This window comes from Spodoptera frugiperda, chromosome 29, assembly GCF_023101765.2.
Source record: "Spodoptera frugiperda isolate SF20-4 chromosome 29, AGI-APGP_CSIRO_Sfru_2.0, whole genome shotgun sequence".
NCBI lineage: Eukaryota > Metazoa > Arthropoda > Insecta > Lepidoptera > Noctuidae > Spodoptera > Spodoptera frugiperda.
Genome location: NC_064240.1, coordinates 3,397,191 through 3,417,168, shown reverse-complemented (window position 1 = coordinate 3,417,168; position 19,978 = coordinate 3,397,191). Strand labels below are relative to the sequence as shown.

Sequence of the window (19,978 nt, the reverse complement as noted above, 5' to 3'; positions counted from 1 at the left end):
CTCCCTGTCCCCATTCTGCACCACGTAAAGGGTGGTGGGGTTGCGAGGGGCGCAGCCAAGCTTTCGGCTCTGCTGAAATAGTTGGACGACTGACAAACTGACGAACGTACTCCGCGAAACACACCGACTAGCCATTTTCTCCAATACATTTTCGTATTTCACTTTTTTTCTTTTTCTCTTAAATTAAAATACGTTGGTTATATTTTAATCGTTGCATGTTAGAGTTGTTTTGTTTTATTTATCTGTTGTTTTTATCTTTCGAATGACCTTTTTGTGATTATTTTGTTGGCACTTTGACTATGATTTTCGTATGACACTCGAGTTGGTGGTTCATTATAAACTGAAACTATGTGGACGCTGAAACTGTTGCAGTTGGCGACAGCCGCCGCAATAATTACAGGTGAGAGTATTTTTAATTATGTTATGTTACACGTTTTAATATTTTATGCTGTTGGTGTATTTAGAAGTTTTACTTCAAGTACATTTACGTTTCTTTGAAATAAGTTATGCGTATGAACCTGTAGATAGTCATAATATTTTTTTGTCTGTAACTACAGACGCTGAGGAAGTTTTAACGACAGATTTATTTTAAAGCGCTTATATTCCGCAAACATAATATATAGGTTTATTAAAAATGACATATTTTGAAAACCTTTAATTAACATCGTGATATATTCAATCAGCGGCTGTTTGGCAGTGTCTTTCCCAGTCAGTTAGAAATTATGGAAACATTTGGATTCCAATGAATTTTTCAGTTTGAGAATTCGCTTCTAACAATTGCTTGACACTCGTTTCGTTGTATATAATGTATATAACGGTAACACACTGTTCTATAACATTTAATGAAAATCGTCTATCCAATAAAGTATGTATATCTATAGATCATACTGTTCGAATATCAAGCTTTACCATTTTTGGTTTTACGAAAATCCTTGCGGGCTTCGAAAATGTGTTGAGTAACCGCAAGCGCGACTGTCGAGCAAGGGTTCGATTCCAGGTAGGATAAAACGTTATTGTGCTGTTTAAAGTTTTTGATTTATTTTTCCTTAATACTCATTTACACAGGACTTGTAATATACATAAATATTAGGTAAATAACTGATAAAAAATTAGTGCATCAATTTCTAGATTATAATAATATGGTGCACATCTGCCTTCTGATACTCGAAGACTAATATTACATAACCTTCTTGAAAATTAGATTTTCCATTAAATGTATTATGTACCTTTCTACCTTACTGAATACTTTCAATGAATACCTTAATTGTGAGAGAGCCATGCTTCAGCACATAAATGGCCCGGCTCGACCGCAGTGATATCATGGCCTCACAGAAAGCCGATATGAAGCAACGCTTGCGTGTTGTATTGTGTTGTGTGAAGTTATTGGAGGCCCATTTAACCCCTTCCCAATCTTCTTAATCCCCGAATCTCTAAGTACCCTTACCGCCATACTCAGAGTCATTTAATGGTTACTTTACCCAGTAGTTAGTAATTGTTTTTGATACAAAATCGTTACTAAAGAATAGTTTAAGTAACCATTATAAATGTCTCTGGGTGCGGCAGTTGAATTCCTAATCCCCAAAAGGCCGGGAACGCATTTCTAACGCCTGTAGTGTTTTGGGTGTCCATGGGCGGTGGCGATTGCTTATCATTAGGTCATCCGTCTGCTCGTTTATCATAAAAAAATACCTAAACAATGTGTTAACTACGAATTTATGTAAAAATTAGTTCAAATTAAAAAAGCATACATACATTAACGATCTTTACACTTTTTACAGTAACAGTAACATAATCTAGTTGTTTAGTTACCGTTACCTAAAAATTTTCATAAAGATATTCCGATATGAAAAGTGACACGTGCGCGGCGGGGTGTCGGGAACGCGCAACCTTTTGGGTCACTTCCGGCGACAGGTTCCGCTGTCCGTCAGGCGTCAAGCCTCGCTCGGGCCTAAATTAAGGGCTCCAAGAAACAAAAGGCGACCTGCGTTTTATAAGCACCTGTATTTATACTAAACTAATTACGTTTGTAAGTTTGTTACGTTGAGGACGATAATATCTATAATTAAGGAACTGGCGATTTCAAAAAAGATTTCTTTATCCCTAATAGGCTAGTAGGAGCTATCTTACTAGTCAAATTGAATACTTTTTTTTTCGAAACGTCAAAAAGAAATATTTTCTATGAATTGTGTATTTTGAATGTTTTATTGTATTGAGATGTCGAAATAGTTAATTTTTAACTGAAAATTACAGAGAATTGTATTTTTTTTTAATGTCATAAGCCGGTAAACGAGCTCTCGGATCACCTGATGGTAAGCAATCCCCGCAGCCTATGGACACCCGAAATACCAAGTGCGTTGCCGGTCTTTTGAGGGTTAGGAATTTAAGAGTTGTTGAAAAATCGGGGTTTCTTTGGGGAACCGTTGCGTTATTTCACGTCGTTTTTCTGTGAAGCCGTGGTATCACTCCGTCCGAGCCGGCCTATTCGTGCCGAAGCATGGCTCTCCCACACTTGAACTAGACAATTTCATTACTTTTTTTACGTGACTTTTGGAACAGACATAACCTTGTCATTAACCTTTCGGTAATCAAATAGGCGAAACGTTATGTCCTAGAAAAATATGTTTTATGTATAGTTGTATATAATACGTATTCTTACACACACACACAACGTCACGCCTTTTATCCCCGAAGGGGTAGGCAGAGGTGCACATTACGGCACGTAATGCCGCTATACAATGTAAATACGTATTCTTCTTAGTGTAATTTATGAAAGTTTAAGTAAAATTCTTAATTAATGAAAGCTATATACATGCAACTAAGTAATTAAATATTTACTCAACATTAATCACTCAACAGCTGAATAAATTAGTGCATTATAATGTACTAGCTTCTGCTACGGGTTCGCTCGCATTCCCGAAGAATTGAATTTTCCCTGAGATAAAAAGAATAGCCTAACGCCCGAATACTCAAACGCTACTCAATTTTAAGTTGTACTTAAATATCGTGCTGTCTATGTCATTTTATAAAGAATTGATAGTGACAGTACTACAATTAAGTAGCGTTTGAGTATTCGGGGCAAAAGCGTTATTTAAGACCGTAATCTACCCCAGTGCCAAATGTCATACCGACCCCTATAGTTGTTTTGACGTGATTGAGTAACAAACATACACACAAACTCACAAAATTTCGCAGATTATTAGTTAGATTGCCAGCTCACTATAATAACACCTTCCATTAATATCTACTGAGTACCTACAGAGTCGAACGAGTATAACGTACTACGTATACAGTAATATAAATAAAACGATGATACGCTGCAGTTAGGTACAAACAGTAAGTTAAAAATAGTTCAGTATCTGAACTACAAGAAAGAGATGTTACGATTATCTCTCTCCTTTTCGACTCATTGAAATGAAGATAACAATATTTATTACTGTTATGATTTTACGATCCAATAAAACAGGACCATGTTTTATTTATTCATTAAAAACGACCTACTTATTTACTAGGAGACGGTAAATTATAAGTTATAAGGTGGAAAAAACGTAATCAGAAAAGGACCAAAGTGAGCTCAACCGTTTTTCCCACGCTATCTACGTAACGTGTGTGAGAAGTAGCGTCCCAGGGATTAAAAAGAGACAAAACAGGGAGGCTGGAGGCTGTCCGGGTGCGAGCGTGAGAAATACGGGATGCTGACGTGTCCTTTTTATCAGGAGAACATGAACCAGTAAGATATTAAAAGTTCGTGTGGAATTCGACGTGTACCACAGTGTTCTCTCGATGTTCATTCAAGTTTTGTTGAAGAGTTTTACTTTTTCTGTTTGTAATTCCGGTTGCATTTAAGATATTTATACGCGTTTATTTAGTGGAGAGAATCTTAGGCAAATTGTAATAGGTACCTTAACCTATAGTATTGCAAATTTTGAGGGAAATGTGTAAACCTTAAGAAAAAGTAAAAAGAAAAGTTTGGCAAGTAAATATTTAAACATGCTTATCGTAGACCCCAAAGGTCAAGTGCGTAATAAACTCGTAATACTTTTCCGTGGTCATAGATAGTTTGACTATTGGAAACTTGGTCCCATTCTTTTTCTTTTTATAGCAGCTAGCCGCGTAAACCCGAAAGTCATAACGCACGGGTTTCTAGGCGCGCCGGCCACTCCCCTGACATTTATCCGTAGACCATAAAAAGAAATATCTACCAGGGTAGCATGGCAGGCGGAGGCTCACTTCGTAAAGGCCTCGCCGCGCCCTATAAACTGTTCCGCTCTAACAACGCCCCAGTAACCTGTTTCGCTCAGTTCGCTCTACCTTTTCGACTGGATTTAATTTGCACTTGAAAGGTGCCAATCATTTCTTTATTAAGATATTGTAGCAAGATTTTTAACAGTGATGCGGCTAAAAAATAATGATGATATGAGACAAAATGTTTTAAAAAAGGACATATTATAGTCAGGATATATTATTTAATTTTTCTTATAAAACATTTTATTTGTAATGGGTATTTAAATACGATAGGAACCGAATCAGATAAGGATAATATTAAAAATTATGGTATACCTACCTAAGCATGTCAATTTACAAGATAAAAAAAATTACCATTTGGCAATGAGCACTTTGTGGTATATTTCGAATTAGTGTTAACATAAATCTAGACACACGGCAGTGTGTCCGCCAAGTTCGAGCAAAAAAACCGACACACCGGCCGTGGGTTATATTACACGAACCATTTCGGGCCAAGTTCGACCCACCTATAACTCAAAATCTATTTTATCTACGCATATGAAATTTCTAGTATCTGTCGAGATCTATTTACTTATCTAAAATACAAAATTTCATTAATGTACCTATTGTAGATCTTGAGATATTGACGTCAGAAAATCGCTATTTTTACTATACACTCACTGACTGACTGACTGACTCACTCACTCATCAAAAACCTAGACCACTTCCAATGGTCGTATTGACTTGAAATTTGGCATGGAGGTAGGTCTTTAGGTCAAGGTAAAGGAAAAAATCTGAAAATGGCCAAGTGTGAGTCGGTTTTAAAAATAATGAAGGTGTAAATTCATACCCCTAAGGAACTAAAACAAAAAAAATATCTATATCTTCCAATGGTCGTACCGACCTAAAATTCGTTACGAAGGTTTGTATTTAGTCAAAGTAAAGTAAAATAAGAAAAAAAGAAAATAAACCTTACAAAAATAAATGAAATCCCACCCAAAACATAAATGTGAAAGGCTGCCAAGTTCGATAATATTGGAATGCTTCGCCTATAAAAGAAGTGAGATCTAAATAAGTACCAAGTTCCATACACAGACCTCAGTTAAAAATGATATAACTTGGCAAGTTTTAATAGAAAATTATATACTTGACTCATTGCGTTTAGTAGGTTTATAACAAAGTGTGTGAAAACTTGCCAACTTGTTATATCATTTTTAACTGAGGTCTGTGTATGGAACTTGGTACTTATTTAGATCTCACTTCTTTTATAGGCGAAGCATTCCAATATTATCGAACTTGGCAGCCTTTCACATTTATGTTTTGGGTGGGATTCTAGTTTTCCGGAGCAGTGAACCACAAATTGTGTCATTTGTCCATATAATAGTTTTTGGGAACGTTAAGGTGTAAATTAACGATCTCCAAAGGTAATTAAGTCGGTTGGGATTTGGGGATTCAGGGTAAATCGTGGTGACGTCACGTTTGTGGGTCGCGGCCGGTGCTTCGGTCCGTGGGGTACTGGGGTAGCAGCGGGCAGCGGGTGGGACGGGTGGCGGTGACAAATGATGCCCATTGTCTTTCTTTATTACTGAAGGGTTGCGCTGCCTTTCTGATGACCCATAAAATCGCTAGCCGTGTTGCGTGTAATTAAATTTTGTTGTTTTTGGAAAGTATGTAGGCAGGTACCTAGGTGTGTGTCGTGATTTGTTTTACCCTAAGGAGTTGTGGTCTATGAAAAATTTACCCTTTTTTCAACAGTTAGGTTGTTTATTAGTCCCATGGGCTTAGTACAATAAAGTAAGATACACTTAATTACGTAATTTAGTTATTACTTGATTAATTAAGACTTAACCTTTTGAACGCCAATGGCATGTATAGATGTCATGCGCAAGCGTGCCCTGTGCGCCACCGACATCTATAGATGCCAAGAAACAGATCACAGAGAAAAACAAAATAAACACATTAAATCATTACTTTCACGTGTTTTATTGATGTATCTTAAGAACTGAATACCCAGTTATTACATAATTGTACACAGTGAACAAAATTGCAATATAGTTATTCTAATATTTGATTGATAAAAACAACTTAAATATCGGCTAAAAAAGCATGTTCTCTCGCGCCAATGGCATGTATACATGCCTACTAGTGATGTAGTGTAATTCAAGTAATATTAAAACTTGAGCTAAATGACTCGCTTATTTTTTGTAATAACTATTAAAAAGTATATATGTAACCTTAGTCTCTGAGAAAAAAGGTAAACTCGTGACGTCGTAAGCGCGTGCCGTGTTTTTAAATGCGGGGAAGTTGCAAAAAATATTTTATCTAGTACCTACATTTTTATTGCAAAAATGGCGAGTGAAGAGGTTTATAGTACAGAAGAACTATTGCGCATTCTAGATAATTATAATATATTTTTGTAGGTTACTATCAACATCAGAAATTTTTGTTATTGATAATAATTATAGATAATATACAATTTAGTTTTAAATTTTACAATTCCAAGACTGTTAGTGAGCATAATGTTTTATAGGTACAATTGTTGATTTTTATATATTTTTAAGTTTCACGTAACCTTTTTCAATTACAAGGCTGTTAATGAGCATAATAAATAAATACGATTGTTGATTTTTTATATTTTTAAGTTTCATGTGACATTTTACAAATACAAGGCAACTATTTTAAGAATATGAAAGTGTATAAATAATATCACTAAAATCTACAGATTTTTTATATACCTATATAGATATTATAGATACCTATTTAGCAGTTTTCAAATTTGATTACCTAATACATAAATGAACTCGATAAGTTACATTATTCAGCTAACTACATCCCTAATCATAAACGAGAGATTAAAAAAAATGGATAGTTGCCCGCGCCATTGGCATGTATACATGCCAATGGCGCGTAACTGATAGATAATAGTGCTGTAACTTGCTGCAATTTTATATGTATTTTTGTGTCTCAAAAGGTTGATATTTCATTGATAGTTGCTATTAATGTGGTCTTAAGTTTATTACAGTGGGAGATTAGGTTAAATAAATATTCTTTTTATGTTATAAGCAGTTTATTCAAAAAAATTCAGACGAAAATTATTACTCACTTTGGTTTATCGATAACATTTTGGAATCCCTAATATTTTCAAGGTTATTTCGTTGAATTTGTGTCTCGGCGTGGAGGGCACGGCGAAGCGTTTATGCTCTGGCGGTCAAAAGGTTAACACCTTATTTAGTATTTATAATTTAATTAATTGTATGTGTATGTTTTAACCTGTTAGGTTTTTCTCCTAGTAGGTATGTTTCTATACTTAATCAAGTCATTTAGTACTCTTTTGGCTTTATTTTCTCTTTCGTCATATGTAATATTAAAATGTACTCGTCTAACATAAAAAAACATGTAATTTCACAAATCATATCAGCTTATTATAATATAGCAAAATCGGTGTGTTCATCCCCTCATCAAAATGCCAGCCGCACCCGCTGCGGCAAATTGACCAAACAACACCGTTATGGCAGTATACATCATTATGGCATGGTGTTATAGCACACGATATTACCTTTTATGATAGAGCTGTACTGATAAAAAAAGCATACATCCACAAAACATACAAATATTTGCACTTTACAATACGTATTGATAAAGTTTTTGTATCATAATATTTATTCAAAAACAATTTTAAAATGCACATTGCACCTTGCGCTCAAGTAACGTGCGTTACACGCAACTGGTGCGCGCTGTGTGACTGGTGTCAGTAAACTTTACCAAGTGCAGCGCGGTGAATGCACTTGTGCAGTTGCAACGCGCACCTCTTCGGCTGACTGCACGCCTGGTCGCGTGGTCGCGCGACTCAGCCCACCACACCGGCCACTTGGCAACCAGACGGACAAACAGACTCGACCATGGCACACATACCGCGCTGACCACTCCGCCTGCCTCTACCTCCGTCCCTCCCGGTCCCTCTCCGCGATAATTACACATTACGTGGCTAATGAACTCGATACTGATTTACTTTATCTTGCACATTGAAGTCACCTTCTTATGACTCCACATAAATAACTTGTCTATGAAAAAAGTGCGATATCGTTTGCTAAAATTAAAAAAAAAAACATAATTAATGTTCCACTTCGTGATATTAACATACAACATTTGTAGCGGTTTGGATAAAACTGTACGTAATTCCTAAACTTAAACAGAGAAACAGGAACAGTAATAGTAAAAAACACATTTTTATATTACAAAAATATCAAAGTGTTTACAAAAAACCGACTTCAAAAACCAAGAAACAGCTTTTATTCACTACCACTACCCATTGGTAGTTTAGAAGTAGGTGCTCTACAGTCTTAAATTCATGAAAACCTTCGTAGTATTAGATGGAACTGTTCAAACTAACTTGTCGTTTATCTTTTAGTTTTAACTGTAACTTATAAAGACCAAAAAAAAAACTAATATTTTCTGCTAAAACAGTTGCTGTTGAAAAATGCCATTCAAAACATCATCGCAAAGTGGCAACTTGTAAGCTTAAACTCTTACAAAAGCGCGCAATGTTGGAACTTTCAACTTCAACTAAACCTCCTACAGTTTATAAGTCACCAGTAGATGGGCAACACCGTTTCCATAACAACACCCACGCGCGCGCATTTCTCCGCCTACATTGGGGGATGAAACCACACTCGGTTCCGAATACCCGCTTTCATTTCTGCTGCCCTGGTACAAGTAGATTGCGAGCTTTCAGGAAGGGAAATAATAGCGCTACGGCATGGCGCAGCACTTGCCATAGCAACGCACGAGAGGACGATTGGTAACCAAGGCACACAATAACCAACCAAGGGCCCTTCGCACGCTCCACAGACTACAATTATTATTATACCCAAGTACGTATGAGATGGAGAATGCTCCTTCGCGTCCTTCGTCCTTTAGCGGCAACGCTTCTACCAAATATGGTGCCCTGATACTTCTTTGATCTAATTACGCATATCATTATGTCACTCCCCTTTTCATTTTTATTTTTTGTAATACCGTACGCGTTTTTGTAAACGACTTTGTTTTGTTTTAATACTTAGGTACAATGTACCAAACTGAATAAATTTTAGGTTTTATTCTTCCTTTTAAGTAAATTATTGTTAAATAGGTATTACAGTCACGTATCTGATTATTTGATAAATAAGTAAAACGTGTGTTTAAAGAAAGAACTTACTTACACAAGTGCGTATTGTACTTGTGTAAATATCTGGAGATTTTGTAAAATTCTACATAGTTTTAGTTCTTTTTAAAAAAATGAAAAGTTTTCATCAAGATACGAGTCTCAGTTAGCGCATGCGCTTTTTGCAGTGTTAAGCTCCGCCTCTCCCTCGCTGCATCCATCCCTCGCGTTCCGTTTCACCTGCTCCCAAACCAATATACCGTGCTCTATAGCTTCGAACACGTATTAATGGGATATCGATTTCTGGTCAGATACACTTCTTGTCTGCTTATGGAGCCTTGGTGTTTTCCGAACGGATCGACATTATCGGCAATCGCCGATACATTTCCAATAACCGTACACCGAGGAAAATATCGACAATCGTATAGTCGACGGAACACCCTTACTTAATTAATATGTAGTATCGAGAAGTTATGAATAAATTATAATTTTAATAATTTGTTTTGGATTGAACTTGTGATTGTTAATGTTACTGAATATAATTTTATCTTTACATTCATACATACAAACATTTCGTTACCTTAGTCTTAAATATTTATAGGTTCTGTATCTAGGCTTCATCCCGACCGGATATTGATTTTCAGCGCTTGGCAACGCAACCTCTTTTACTTCCTGCTATCCCAGCTACTCCTGAACGAATTTCCGGTTTCAAATCCGCCCATATCCGGATTTGCCATAGAAACGGAAGTTGCGAAATGTTGTCATTATTTTCATACTTTCATAAAGTACACATGAAAAACTAAAAAAAGTTTTAAATATATTCTTATAATCCTTCACAGTGAATATTACTTGTGCTGCTTTCCTTAGTGGAAATGTTCAAAATGAAAAAAAAACATTTTTGGTTTGAATCAGTTCTCCAGTTATTTCAAAGTACACTTTGTGTGACTAACTCACTGGCGTCATCCATCTTGCCCATTGGGTGGGAGTCGGATCCGCAACAATAGCGCGCACCAGAGTACTAGGCTCGCAGAACAAAGAAGAGCTCGCGCGGATTTCGTAGGTAATGAATGAATGTTCCGAGTCGGCGGGCGAATGACGACAACGGTTTAAGGGCATAAGGATTTAGTTGATTGAAAACTGGTTTTTGTCACTTTATTTTTGTAAGTGCAAAAACCAATAGAATGAATGAATCAAAAATAGAAAGGATTAGATAATGGTAAGACTTTTTACAAAACTATATAAACAATATCTTATATCTAACTAGAAAATAAAATTGTCCTCCAGGAACTATCGTAAGTATAGTAAATTGGTAATTAGCTAATTTTAACCAGTATTAAATTGTACGAAGGACGAATCTAGTCTTGTCTACCTATAACTAGCTAAGTTAAAAACTTATGCCCCGAGCAAATAGGTTGCTGCTCTGCTATGCAACTAGCTGGATATTTATCAATCAGAGACTCTGTAAGTCAATGTTAAAAACCAAAAAATACCAACAGTTCCTTTTTACTTAGTCTTTTAATGAATTACAAGCTTGATAATATGATAATCAGGCATATACGTAGGTAAAAAATGGAGGTACTTAGGAATACTACAGCCCCCTAAAAAAACGTCCCTACTATCTACCTAGGTTTTCATCATAACTATAAATTATACTGAACTATCTCTAAGCCAATACTTAGTAGCGTTATGTTAGAATCAGGGGGTTGAAACAGCTCTATAAACTGCTGCTACCCTTGTACACTGCACCCCTTGCAACACTAACATGGCCGCCGTCACTAAACTAACACATGTCTAATATTATAGTAGTTTGTGTAAACTAAGCTAGCGTACGGCGTATTTGTATACTCATCACTCACACATTCATGCGTAAGTATAGGTACGTATCTATTTCGTACATATGTGTTCACATGCTGTCTGTGTGTAAAGTTATACACAGACATAGCATAGTTTTCTTCAATTAACACTTATGTATTTCTAAATCTAGTTTAAAAGACGTTTACTGTCGTAGCAGCGTAGTTTAATTTTTATAGTTATACTACGAATTTCGTAGCGGCGTAGCTTAATTTTTATAATTTTACTACGAAAGTCGTAGCGGCGTAGCATAAGTGTAAATTACAATAATACCTAAGTGAACAATTTAATTTATTCTAAAGGAGATTCCTCGGAAAGGAATCCTTGTGTATGTCCCAAAACAATGTTGCTACAATGGTCGTAGCAGCTTGTCGGTAATTACTAAACATGTGTTATGTGTAGTTCATATTATGTATTATTTTTTTGATCGTAACTAAATTCTCGAAAATATATTCAACTTACAAACATACTAAAATTATATATTTCTTATAATTTATAAGTAATACGAAAAATATTGATGATTGCTACGTAATTCGTAGCGGCGTAGACTCGTAATAAAATTAATTCTTCGTACGATTCTATGATTCTTAACGTGTTTTAATTTTAAAGCATAAGTACTTCTATTACCTATTAAATATTATGACTATAAGTATATCACAATTCTTATTGAAGAATTGTTATGCTGCTACGAGTGTCGTAGCGGCGTAGCTTAAGTGTAAATTATATCACATTGTTGGGGAAATATTAACTTTTTACAGAGATTATTAAGGAATACTATAATAAATAAACAATTTGAATTTATTCTAAAACAGGTTTATACATGCGAACGTTATTGCAATGGATGTAGCAACCATATTGATGTGTAGGTATTAATGAAATTATGTATGTCTTTTGACCGTAGCTAGTTTGTCTGCAGCTGATATATGTGTGAAGATTATTCACTAGTACTCACTCATTGAAATCACAGAATTCTTACTTTCACGTTTTATGGGAATATGTAATTGATAATATAAATGCTACGAATTTCGTAGCGGCGTAGACCCACTATAAAATTATTTCTTAGTACGTTTTTATAATTTCTTTACGTATTGTGATTTTTAAACATATTTTCTATTACAAATATAATGTTTATTTTGAAATTTAATGTATAGCACTTTTTTCATAGCGTTCAAATATTTGTCGCTACGAAGTTTTTCGTAGTATAATTTTTATTTATTGAGTTTAAATGGTTAACTAGGCCATCTTCCGTTAAATTGGTGGTGATACCTACCTAGCAATATATACGGAACTTACATATATCTTACACATATTATAAGTATAAAGAAAATTACGCCCTTGCCCCGTACAGGGAAATAGGCAGACTATAAAAGGCTGCCTAGTTACTACGATCTTTACCTACCGATAGGTACAACCTTTTTTTGAGGGGCGAAAATCATCCAATAACTTCTCCCACCTTGAGCGAAGTGAGAGAGAGGTCAGACTCTTACTGACTAAAAACGACCCCGTTCCTTCTCCTGCTTTTCGAGCCGGAGCCCCGGTAAACCCGCTAGGTAGTTCGCAGCTCCGATCGGTACAACCTACAAAATACTTTTTCAACTTCCATTACATTTATATGCAACTGGTCGTAAGAATAAGTCATATCTAGCCTATTTTAAGAATCTCTCTATTATACGCAACGTCACACCTTTTATCCCGAAGGGGTAGGCAGAGGTGCACATTACGGCACTAAATGCCGCTATACAATGTACACCCACTTTTCACCATTTATTTTAGCCTATTGCCATATTCTGGACACATTTCCAGACTCCGTGCTACTACTGAGATATTTTCGAAAAAAGACCAGCAATACTTTGCCCGACCCGGGAATCGAACCCGAGACCTCTTGTTCGCCAATCGCCCCTGCGACTACTCGACCAACGAGGCAGTCAAGTCTCTCTATTATAGGGTGCTTTAATTCCTGTGGTAGGTAAATACCTACATAAGGATCTAAGCACCACCTACCTAATTAGATCTACTTGACTTTTCATACACTTTGATTTTGACTAATAAACTAAACTTACCTATTTAACGTTAGGTTGTAATGTAATAGGTCCCTAGGGATGTGCCATAACAGGCGTTGCACCATGGGGTCTCTGGAGCAGGGCCAATTAACGGACTCGGTGCCCTTTATCGGTGCTGAAGATAGTCACCGCGGTGGTTTTAGTGAGGTAAAGATCTCACAATCACTGGTCTTTCTCCCCAAAATGCTAGATGCAATTAGAAGGTTCTCCCGGTCATTAAAAAAAATAATGTAATAGATACCTATACAGTTTGATATATATAGGTATATGCAATACTTTTCTAATAAATAAACTTTTTGAAATTCATTATTTTACTGAAAGATTCGTTGTAAAATCCATCACAGAATTTATACTGTATTTTGTGAAATGCCAGCATGCATGCAGTAATATTTCAAAAACAGTTGTAGAAATAAATTCTTCCATCTCTTTCTGTTCAAAAAATTAAAAAGAGATACGAAAATTTGTAGGTACAAAAGGGTCTCGCTTGCGTGCGTAACTTCTTGCGTAGCAGGCTCCATTCTGATTGGTCGGAAAGGCCACGCCCAATGCGTAAACCGTACCGTGAAATTCGACAGGCCCTTAGACGGCCCTTTCAAACTTCTTACAGTCTTTGCGATCCTAGTAATCTGTGTTATATTATAAATAATTTAAAGGGCTCCCCAATAATATTATAATTTGACAACAAATAACTGAATTACGTTTAGTGAAAAGATGCACATTTTTTCGTAAATAAGTTTATTGCACGGCTTGGTGGAACTTGTTTCATACCTAGCATTGTCTCAAGCTGATCATGCTACAAACGTCTTACTGCTCTTACTCATAGAAAGTGATAGAGATAAAAGCATAATTAACAGCAATTAAATATGTAAATTATTAAAATGGGACGGCTAGAGCCCTTGAACAAGGTGTAAATGACAGAAGGGATTTCTTTGTAGTAAGAAATAATGGGCATGTCACTCCCAATGACTTTGTGTACCAGGAGCGCATAACTCTGTAGGAGCTGTACTTTGAAAGGGCTTTCGCTAACCTTCGAGGACCGGCGCGACTGGCCCAACAACGAAATTCTTTCGGTGAACAATGAAGTTTGGGTACGGGACGATGTTTAATACGGAACCTAAAATATTAAGGATTTTCGTAACTCTTAGGTCTAACGTAACCTTGGAACTAATGTTACGATTTGAGTTTATTTAAATGTGGAATTAGTAAATAGGTAGCTTAAAAATAATAGGTAAATGTTTGAACAGTAGTGTGCCCTTTAATAAGTAAAAAAATAGTAAAGTATTAGAACTTACTAAGCATCACTTTTGAATATTAATTCTGGTCCTTTGCTCTGAATAACTAAAGATAGAGAGAGAAAGATTTTATTTCTGATAATGAATACCGCTCTATATGCACGAAGGCACATTAAAATTATCATTGAGGTAGGACTCTAAAGTAAAAAAAGTATTACTACTTTTTTAAATACGACGATTTATTTATTACGAGTTATTTTCGAAAACTCCAGGACTCTCTAACTCTAGTTATATGAAAAAAAAAACACTTTCAAAGATAACTTGACATTCCACACATTTCTGGGCAGCGAAGTTCGTTTTATTGGCTAAGAATTCCGACAAAGATGGCCTCACTTGAATCCCAGTTACTAGGCGAACATGAGCCGACAGAAGCTCTTGGAATGTCGGCGACAACGCGCGCGAAGTACTACAAAAATGTTACCGAGGAAAGAATATAGTAAAATGTTTCAATCTTTATAATGTATAAAAATAAATTTTGTATCGAATTGATGCGTTAATGTTTGTTTCTCATAGTTATAGTAAAGATTTATTAGTGGATTATTCAACATGGTTAAAACGCTACGCGTAGTAATAGCTAGGAACTTACGTATTAATGTAGGTAATGTAAGGTAGTGCTGTAACTAACTGATTCTATAATAATTATTGACGTACTTGGGATGTTTACCTACATATTTTCATTTTAACGAAAGCGCGACTACTTACCTTACCTATAATGTTTTCAAATAAATATTTCTCTGTCTTTGTATCTTCTAATCAAAAAAAATTAACATTTGAAATTAAATAAAAAACATAAATAAACATTTGAATACACAGAAATAAAAATAACATTCGATTTGTAACTAGCCGTCTCAGTTCGTAGCAATTATTGCTACGCAAGACGCTCGTCCTCGATGACGTCATCCTAGACAGTGAACGCTACACTGCTACAGCGTAGTAGTAATGGTATCTCGACGCTAAACTCTATACATACATACACACGTTTGTTGTTAGCATCGCACACTCTCCCCTACCTACGCACATTTCCTTCCACACCCCTGTGTGAACAGCTGATCCCGATTACACACTGACGAAGCACATGTGATTTCGACCTCCGCCCTTGCTCTGCTCTCCTGGTACTTATAGCCCACATGTGCAACCCTTTCCGACATGTGGTCATATCGTACGTGATAGCGTGACCCACACATTACCGACTCTATTTGTTTGGATTGCCTTTCGTGACAGTATGTTATTTTATTAGTATTCGTGTGTGTACTGAACAGACATGTAAAACATTAGAATAATTTAATTTAAAGCAAAGGCATGTTTGAGTTATTTAATATAAACATGGACGACGCCTAAAAATTAATATTTTGAAGTAATTTTCTAAGTAAAATAGAGTTTAACTAACGTACATACATAGCACACATGTAAAGGCACACACGTTGATACTACAGACACGATATTGTTTGACATGTTGGTGTACAGTACAAACAGCGGAGTAACAATGCAAATGTGGCTGTCTTCGCCACCACAACACAGAAACAGAGCAGGCAGTCCGCGCCGTCGCACACGCCCCATGACGCGGTGACATGCGTCAACAGCGACTATTGCACCAGGCTCGCAGCACGCGGCAGAGGTGCATTGCCCTTCAATACTTTACCAGTCAGTAGTACAACAAACCGCTCGGCTAGCTGCATACGCGCCTCCCTCCGTTTTCCTCCAACCGACGGCAGTCGTAGCGGTTGGGAAACGCACGGAGAGAAAGAGACCGGCATAGCTGCGGAGGGCTTACAATGTGCTTCGCAAACTCGGTCTCTGTCTATCTCGTCGAGTTACATCTGTATGCATCGGCGTCAAGCTTGTGTGCTACACACAGATAATATTTTTACTCTTGTAATCTCATCGTACAACACAACTCATTTGTACCAATAAAGAAATGTAAACTTATGACATTCACAGAATAGATACTATCCAATTTCTCAAAAATTATACTTTACTTACTACTTTTACTTAAAGACAAGGGTAATTTACAAAAGCATTTTTTTCGGAATTTGAATATTACTGAAAATTTATTCTAATTATTGCATCTCAGTTTTTCAGAGATCTACTTAGATACTTAGTGAATCAAGCACAAAACCTACCAGATAAATTGATTTATACAACTTTGTCACCTTTGTCTCATATAGGTATGTATTTAAGTATAATCAGTAGGGTGTACCTACCTTAATAAATTAGGAGTAAAAATAAAATATAAGGTAAAGACCTGAAAAAGATATTATCTTCTTGTCTTTATGGCGTCCTGATATTTGTATCTGATGTCTACGCATTTTTATGTCATTATTTCTTGTTATTTTAATACCGTAAAACATGGCAACTTTACCATATTTTAGAACAAAACACGAAATATATTTTTAACCATAAGACGCATAGAAACCAAAACTATATATTTAGAATTGTAGTCTATCTGGCTCACTTTACCGTAATCGTCATTAAATACAAACACTTATTTTAGCCGTAGTAAAGAAAAAACAACATGGGTAAAGATACCAAATTTTTGGCAACTTTACCTACGCGCCGTATTCATCGTGTATTGCATATTAAAGAGTTGTTGAGGTACAGAGGGCTTCATCTAGGACCTCTTCGTATTATAATGCAAACAATATGAGGAAATCTATAAAGATAACGGCTACACAGACATTAGGGAAAGTTGCCACGGGTTTCATCGTAATTTACATACAAATAATTTGTTACGCTCGGGGTTGTCAAAAAAGGAGGAACTTTTTTATGACATGTATATTTAAAAAAAAAATTAATAAACCTTAAACCTAAAGTAAAAAAACGCACAAATTTCTAACATAAATATTATTCCCTTTTAAACTAAATTAAGTTCTAAAATTTTAAGTATTTATGTTTAAAATTGTAAAAAAGGCTACAAAATAATGTTTAATCCTTGACTTTTTAATTTTATGACTTCACTATCTCCATAGCTAATTATAACATCACTTCCGTATAATTTTTATAGTGTCTAGCTCCGAGTTTTCTGCGGTTTTGTTTCATGGGAGCCATTTTGGCTGTAAAACAAAAGGTATTATTAAATACATTATATCTTATCATCCAGGATATTCACTATTATGCTGTGAAATTTAGGTATTCGAAAATGGTTACATACACACAAACAAGAAAAAAACATTTATTGCCAACCCTAACTGTAGGTAAAGTTGCCACAAAGCAGGCCGTGGCAACTTTACCTAACCTGTGTCAACATTACCGAAGCGATTATTTATCAATAAATTAAAGAAAAAGCAATTGCTGACATTACAACAGTAATCCCAACTATAATATACATACAAGATCAAAATTTCACTCACCTGTGACAAATAGTTAAGGCTCTGTAAGCACAATTTAGGAACAACTAACTTTTAGCTCATTTTCACGCATACATTGTGACGGCCATTACTGGCATAATAGCAGTCTTACGTCTACGCAAAATATAGTAAATATTTCCTTTTAATGTCTAAAAAATACTTCTATTACAAAACAGAATTCTAGTGGGTAGATTTTTAGATAAATGAGTTTATACCGAATACCTATAGTATGGTAAAGTTGCCAAGGGCCCGGTAAAGTTGCCATAGTTTACCGGTACTTCATGTAAAGAACGGACATAAGCGGACTCATCTGATGCATAAAACATATCTGTCAGGCGTGGAAGGCATGATTTTATTCAAAATTAGCTAATTTTGTATGTAATGGAAGATTATTTCATTTTACTTTTTTGGTTAATGCTTAGCTAAGCTTTGTTGAAAAAAGAGGCATAAAGATTGAAATTAAACTCAATGTGTTTAGATACCTAGAGATTCTAATTTCAGCCAACTGTTTACTTTTACCATTCCGATCTCTAAAGGCATTGCATCTTTTGTTCCTATGAGCAAAGGATTAGGCTTTCTAGTAGTATTTAATAAAGAAAAGAGAATGCAGAAATAAGTGTTTTTTAGTAAAATGTTTTTTTTTTTTTAATCCAGTTGCAGTAATACCGGTTTTAAGTTACAGGGAAAACATAACAGACGTTGAGTTAGGTTAGACACAACAATTTGTGACGTTTCATTATATACCTTCTCGTGTGCAATAAGCACCTATTACTCAAGCCGAATATCAGACACCTTCTGACGAGTTAGGTGCTCCTAGTAAATGTTCGCCGTCCAATGCGAACGGGTTACGTGGAACACGACCCATTGTTGGTCAAACAAATACTTTCAATAACTGTATTGTTAACAATATCATCAAATGTTGACTTATAATTTAATTTATATTTTATTATTTTAAAGTACCTATTTAGGATAATTGTAGCAAAATCCTGTCTAATATTCGTAGCTAATAATCATAAAGGACAACTTATGTACTTAGTATTTGTATAGTGCCTATATGTTTCGATTAGTCGATAAATATGCACAATTAGGTCACTTTTAAAGAAGACTAGTATCTGGTAGATATATTATTTAGAATGTACGCATATTCTACAAATATTAATTATGTAGTAGTGTAATTATATTATTTGCTAAATTTCTCTCCAGAATTTTTTATCTTGTGGCATGCCGCAATCATTCATGACTATGTATACTTTTATAATGACGCTGCTGACGTCGCATGACGTAACAGACAGTGCGTCCCGCTCCCGTCGTTCGTAGTTTCTTTACCCTTGGAGAACTGAAAGAACTCCTATAGAGTTATGATAACCTAGTAAAAATTGACGTCATAAGACGTGCTAATAAAAATACTTTCCGAGTATTAATCGTCTTGGATTACTGTCGAAGGAAGTTTATTCGTTGGATGATAGTTTATTAAGATTAAGCAGTCTTTGTTCTAATCATTATGACAAAAAATGGTAAGGGATGATTATCGAAATAAATAATGATTAAATTACTTATCAAACATTAATATTTCAATTAAAAATGGCATGCTGAAATCCGTAAATCATTTCAGTAATGTTTTAGCATTTGTAAAATAAATTGGTCCTTTGAGTCAACTTGATCCCTAGCTACACATACATACATAAATTTTATACTTTTTCTTTTTTTCGTATACACGCGATTCACGCACACCCCGACGTGCCCCTTTTGTATAGGCCGTCGCCTGTGGATCCCGCCTACACAACACCCCACGCGATGTCATGGCGGTCCTTTCGGAATCCAACATCTCTTGGCTATTTATATTATCCTGGTATAAAAAGGGGGCAAACCATTGTTCTTACGCACACGCATTTTTTTAGAATGCCGCTATCAGATTAATTGGAAATAGAATGTAATGCACTGATTTGCTGCAGTACAGTGTTATCACTTTGATAATAAGTTTGATTAGCACTGTTTATTGCTGCATAATTGCACATTGTATGTAATGTTACTTTTATACTTAATCAATTTATTAATTTAGTAATCATCAAT

The 19,978-nt window shown here is 35.5% G+C and overlaps 1 protein-coding gene across 1 annotated transcript in view; it reads left to right on the top strand.

Moving 5' to 3' along the window:
* The first annotated feature begins 69 nt into the window (after positions 1–69).
* The window catches only part of LOC118268525 (xaa-Pro aminopeptidase 1), a 28,363-nt gene continuing 8,454 nt past the window's right edge, over positions 70–19,978 (top strand). Inside the window, exon 1 of the mRNA XM_035583058.2 lies at positions 70–400. Within this exon, the coding sequence (XP_035438951.2) occupies positions 349–400 (52 nt within the window). The 5' untranslated portion in view covers positions 70–348. The remainder of the gene's footprint in view (positions 401–19,978) is intronic.